Raw genomic sequence first — 5,896 nt, forward strand, 5'->3', positions numbered from 1 at the left:
TCCTTTGGATTTGTATTTCCAATTGTTCCCTAAAACATTCTCATCCTAACAACCTCATAGGCTGGACCCAAAATGCTGCAAAGAAGCGCTCTCCCACTTCCTCCACATGTAATTACTAACTTCTGTCCTGCAAATGTATATTCTCATCCCCTTAGACCTAGAGATTACCTAAAGATACTTAGCAAAACAAATTTCAACTTCCCTGTTTCTTTCACTTACTCTCCTGCTTTGACAAACTCAACCAAAAAAATGCCATCCCAAAAAAAGTCAACCTGCTAGTTTCTGATCTCTAAATTTTCATCTCAATTGTTAATTCATGAACCCCAACTATTCTAACCAGCACTACCTTATCTCTAATAAGCCTCTCAATAGGCTATACAACCATTACCTACTAACCACTCCAAAGCATAGGAAACAGGCTTTGGGGATTAGGGGTTTGCCCAAGATACACAGCTTTAAGAATCCGGGGGGATTACCTGAGCCCAGGAGGCCAAGAGTAGCCAGGGCAAAATAGACCCTATCTCCAAAAAAGGGGACAGAGCTAGAAAAATTATCAAAATTTGGGGGAGAGGGTATATTATTTGCATATTTGTCTATTTTCTTCTCATATACTATTTTTTAAAGAAAACTTTAGTCTCTTGTACATCAGGAGGCTGGAACTCTACCCGTGTGGGAAATTTTTTTTGCATAAGGAAATAAAGTCACTTTCTAATTATCATGATTTGTAATGAGATCAGTTAGTTATGGTTGTGTATAACCAAACCTGGGCAGTTTAAGGAACTGAGCCTGATGTTTATCAATCTACCTCCTAACCCTGCCTCAGCAACAAGTTTAAAATCCAAGGACTTTTAACAGATTTGCCAACATGTCAAAAGAATCTTTATTCCTTTTTTAATAGCCTCTTATGCTTTCTTGCCAGATGTCTTCGGAGCAGGTGCTTTCTGGGCTGGAGCTTTCTGACTCTTCTGAGCTTTGGGAGGCGGTGCTGCCTTCTGGCCTGAGGCTTTCTGGGCAGGAGCCTTTTGAGCTGGAGCCTTCTTGCCTGCTGGAGTTACCTTTTTTGCTGGAATTTTAGCTTTAGCAGCAGCAGCAGCAGCTGCTGCAGCTGCAATTGCAGCCTTAGCAACAGGTGCCTTTTTGGGAGAAGCTTTCAGAATAGCCGCCCTCTGAAGCTTCTTAACTTCATTCTTGATTATTCTGTTCCTCTGAAAAGTATCAACATAAGAAAAATATTTATTACATATGCATACATAAAACTGACATATGCTAGTTTTTAGAAAGGGCAATAAGTGGCCCATTCTCCACAACTAAATCCAAATAAAGAGAATAATTTCTTAAGGATACCATGAAATAAAGCAAATAAGGACAACCTCTTTTCACAGTAAGCTCCAAAGAGGCAGCAGCCTGAAATGGAAACTGGTTACTGTTTTCTTATCCAGAAGCAAACTTACAGGACATAGATTTAAAAACTTACCATTTTCTTTGCCTTCATTACTTTATAACGATCAAAATCAGTCATCTTGGCTTTCTATTTAAAAACAAATGAAAAATTATCTTACTTCAAATCCTTCAAAAGAGACAAAGTCAGAATTCAAATGACCCAAAGTCATTACCCTTTCTCTGGCTTCAATCTTCTTGGCCCATCTTGTGGCTGCCCATTTTGTATTGATATCTGCCTTCTGCCAGGCTTGCCGAACATACTTCTGACGGGCACTAAAGAGAGGCAAAACGACTGATTAAGCAATTGGCCTTCCCTGGCACTGTAGATCGAACACAGGACCTTGCACAGACGCAAGCACTGAGTCACATCCTAAGGCCCTCTTTGTTTTGAGACACTGTTTCATTAAGCTGCCCTGACTGGCTTTGAATTTGTAGTACTCGTGCCTCAGCCTCCCTTGCAGCTGGAATTAAAGGTATGTGCCAGTGTACCCAGCAAGTAACAAAGTTTTTAGGTCACAAAACTTTTTCCTTTAGGAAGGATTCCATTACACTTTTCACTATAGTCTTACTTGGCATACATACCATCCGGCACAACAATGTGTTTTACCTACTGAATGGTGTTCACACAGCCAAGACATAAATTGAAGTATAATTTTATCAAAACTGTAAGCTAATCCATTTTACTAGACTTAAAAATCACCACTGATGACATGTCACTTAAAGTAGTGGACATGCAGAAATCAATTTCCTGTTTTTACTTCATACAACAACTCGTGGCCAAAAATAAACCCAGTATGTATCACTCAGAGATCAAAGAATTACAAGGTTACCCAAAGAAAACCCAAGTCACCAGAAACTCCTCTACTGTTGTGATCCTCCATGAGCATTTTCAAGATTCACCCCTAACTGTTCTTCAAATAATGTAATAAGGTGTAATCACAGTAGCAACAGAATGGTCATACTCATTTTAGGCTGTATGAATTCTAAGTTTATTTCTGTCCTATTAGGGTTTTTGTTTTCAGGTAGTGGTGGCAGATGTTAGGAGATGACGCAAATATAGAATATAAATATTTTCTGGAACACTATACAGGTATCCAAAATTAACAACTTAAACCCCCAAAGCTAAATACTTAGTAAACAACACATTAAAAATTCAACTAATGATAACAGTATTGAAAGATACAAGAGTGACACACTGTTGTTTTAAGGCTAAAAGTGATTGTGACACCAGAAGAAAAGAGAAGGTCATTTTAAAAGTAAATAATGCCTATTTACTTCATAATATAAATCCTTCTGGAACAGTTATAAATCTTCTGTATTATTTATTGTATTCTCAAGAGAAAGACAACAAAAGTGGCAAGGTTTTCAAAATTAAACAAACTTTTACTAGTATAAACAAAGCTAAGGAAAGGGGATTGTGATGATTGGTGGATAGTTACCTGTGAGGAAACTTGAGGATGAAATCAGTGAGCTGCATACATTTGAAAGGCATGGCCTGTCTCCTTACCTGAGTGCAAGGTCCATCAACCAAAGCCTAAAATACAAAGATCAGGGATTTCAGTGTAAAACACGACGGCAATTTAAATGAATAAATACTTGTCTTTTCAGAACCATCCAACCCACATATTATTAAAATACTGACAACAGTGCAATGTGCTTTCTGTGTGCCTGAGTATGTTCTGAACTCGTTTTACACATAACTTAAACACAGCCAGTGTTTTGTTCTAGAATTGGCCAAAAGCACGTTTAAATGGCTGAGGAAATACTCTAACCCAGAAGTAACAGTTAACTCAAGTCTGCGCTTGAAACCCCTACCCACACTGAATGGTAAAATAACACTGCCACCCAAAGAGCTCCCAACAGGTCACTTAATTACAGTATCATCTATAGTGGGTACCATTCACTGCCACGTTAAATCAAAATTAGGATACTTTTTCTTATACATACCCTGTTCTGATCAATAACATCTACAATTGCAACCAGCTTTCCAGCATGAGGCCCAAAGGAGACGTAGGCCACCCGGCCAACCTCCACAAAACGCCTGAAAACCTGAAAGCGCGGGGAGAGAAAACACAGTGAATATTTTAAGGTTTGCTATAACGTCCCCCAGCCTATAGGCAACATGGGTAATTCAGAGAACGACTAAGTGGAACACGCCCAAGTGCCTGGAGAGGACCTGGATGAACGAAATCCGCAGGGGTGGCGCTGGGGGAAAGTCTGCTTCCAGGCCCAAAGGCCCTGCACGCCCCAGAACGAAAGCACCCAGTCCAACTCGGCCCCAGAGGCTGGGGAAGCTACGACGGTCTCAGCCATGCTGCTTTGGGTGGAGGCACGCGCGCGTGGCCCATGGCGCGCCGGGGTGCCGGGCCCTCAGCGCGATCGCCGGCCGCGCGCCCAGAACTGGCCGAATTCCGCGCAGAGACCGCCCAGGGACCTCAATAAGCGTTTCCCAGGACCCTCTGGGTTCCATTCCAGGGCTCAAAATTCCCTCCGAGGAAAAAGTCAAGAGGCATGGCCCCATTCACGGAGCCACCAGCACTGAGACTCACCATGTTGGCAGCGTAGGGCGAGAAAGAAGGCCCGTAAGATCTTGCGCATGTGTAGAAGAGAGCCCGCCCCTGACGTAAAGAGACGCCGACGTGAGCACGACTGATTGGGGACCTGCGTGCGTGCGCATGCTCGCTGGAAAACAAGGCTTCTCCGGCTAATTGCCTGCTGATTTTTCGCGGGCTTGTGTGATGAAGTTGAATTGGGTGGTTTGAGTGGGCGAATTGCAGGAAAGTTATCCTTTCCTAGACCTTCAGGGTAAAGAAGAATATAAGGCTATGTTTTCCATCAAAACTGTTCGCGTCCCATTTTTAAAAACATCTTCGAAGTGTTCACTGCTTTCGGATTTTTGTCTAAACTTTGATGTTACTCATAGTTTAGTACTAGGGCTTTTCTCATATTCTCTCCGTAAGTGATCACGGTAGTTTTGTTAACTTTTTATTTTAAAATAGTTTAGTAGAAATGCTACCAAACTAGAAGTAATCGCCATAAACCTTTCTACATTTCTAGATTCCCCAAATGTTACTATTTTAGGTTTGCTTTCCCATTCTACCATTTTATTCTGGACCGTTTTGAGAGGGAATTGCAGACATGATATTCCTTTCTCGCTACACTCTTAAATCCATTTCCTAACAACAGAGACATTCTCTTACATTGTAAGTACAATTTTCAAAATCGGGAAACTAATTAATTTAGTACACAATCCTTATTCACATATTTTCAGTAGTCCCACTTGCTCCTTTGGAGCAAATGGGGAAAGAAAGAAAAAAAACCTGGTCCCTATCTAATTGAGGGATTACAAGTTGTCTTTAGTTGGCAGATCTCTCATCAGTAACGGGGCGGGTGCCTGGTGCATGCCTGTAATCCCAGAGGTTCTGGAGGCTGGGTCAGGAGGATCGCAATTCAAAGCCGGACTCAGCAAGTTAGGTGAGAAGCAGTTTAGTGAGATCCTGTCTCAAAAAATAAGAAGGGCTGAGGATGTGGCTCAGGGGTTAAGCTTCGATGGCTTCAATCTCTGGTGTCCCAAGTAAACAAATAACATCTATAACCACCCATGACTGTGGCACCCAAATCAGGAGGTCTGCAAGTTTAAGGCCAGCCTGATCAACTTAGGGAGACCCTGTCTCAAATTGAGGATGTAGCTCAGTGTTAAAGCACCTCTGGGTTCAAATTGCCAGTACCAAATTAATAAAATTTATAACAGTTGCTGAGCCTTTCTTAGTCTTTCAAGATAATGAGGCACAAGAAAGGCAACTTGGGCCCCTTCAAGGTCAGGTTTCTGTATAGTAGGACTAAAAGACTACAGACAATAAAAGCCAGGCCTCACCAAGGTCAGGCTGATTCCTAGGTAAGCATACAACTGATAGTGAAACATCTGTTGTCTGGTGGTCAGACCCCCTCCAAAAAAGGCAGGGTAATCTGACTGGACCAAAAGGTTTACAAAGAGTTTGTGCACACTGCCTTACCCAGGGTTGGGTGCTAACTTTCTCAACCCCATGGTTGATATAAACCCCTAGAGAACACACATCCCTTGGCAACCCTCTCTTGGGATCCCTCCCCCTTGGGGAGTTCTGTTTTCTTCTATTACTCTATTTCTTCTATTACTCTATTTGCTCTCACCCTTGTGTCTATGGATTTCATTCTTCAAACAAACACGCATTCCACAATCTCACCCCAAAACACCCTCCTATTTTTTCTCTACAGATCTGGTCATTCTGCTTCTTCCACTCCTATCTCACTATACCTACACCCCCCACCCCCACCCCCTGGCCTTTCATACACTTGAGTTCCTCCTTTCCTAGACTGTGTTCCCCTCTCTATTTCCCTTAAGAATCGCAATGCAGCCCGGAGTGCTAGCACTCCTGAAATCCCAGACTCAGGAGGCTGAGGCAGGAAAATTACAAGTTCT

General features: G+C 42.2%; 1 protein-coding gene across 1 annotated transcript; it reads right to left on the reverse strand.

Annotated features, from left to right (window-relative positions):
* Positions 1–856: 856 nt before the first annotated feature.
* On the reverse strand, positions 857–3,539 carry RPL14 (ribosomal protein L14). The gene is made up of 5 exons (XM_081285648.1): positions 3,388–3,539; positions 2,880–2,974; positions 1,614–1,713; positions 1,475–1,528; positions 857–1,205 (listed from the first exon to the last, which is right to left on the reverse strand). Exons 2-5 carry the CDS (start codon positions 2,930–2,932, stop codon positions 903–905), a joined length of 510 nt encoding a protein of 169 aa, XP_081141774.1. The 5' UTR covers positions 2,933–2,974; positions 3,388–3,539; the 3' UTR covers positions 857–902.
* Between the last annotated feature and the right edge of the window lie 2,357 nt (positions 3,540–5,896).

The sequence above is a fragment of the Spermophilus citellus genome, assembly GCF_964194105.1.
Source record: "Spermophilus citellus genome assembly, chromosome: 3".
In the NCBI taxonomy this organism is placed as follows: Eukaryota; Metazoa; Chordata; class Mammalia; order Rodentia; family Sciuridae; genus Spermophilus; species Spermophilus citellus.

What these genes read in the sequence shown, in the direction of transcription:
- RPL14 (XM_081285648.1), bottom strand. Translation starts at nt 2,932, where the DNA reads ATGCCTTTCAAATGTATGCAGCTCACTGATTTCATCCTCAAGTTTCCT. An exon ending in ATCCTCAAGTTTCCTCACAG is followed by an intron (nt 1,714 to 2,879) that starts GTAACTATCCAC and finishes GCCTCTCTTTAG; the next exon opens with TGCCCGTCAGAAGTATGTTC. An exon ending in AGATTGAAGCCAGAGAAAGG is followed by an intron (nt 1,529 to 1,613) that starts GTAATGACTTTG and finishes GTTTTTAAATAG; the next exon opens with AAAGCCAAGATGACTGATTT.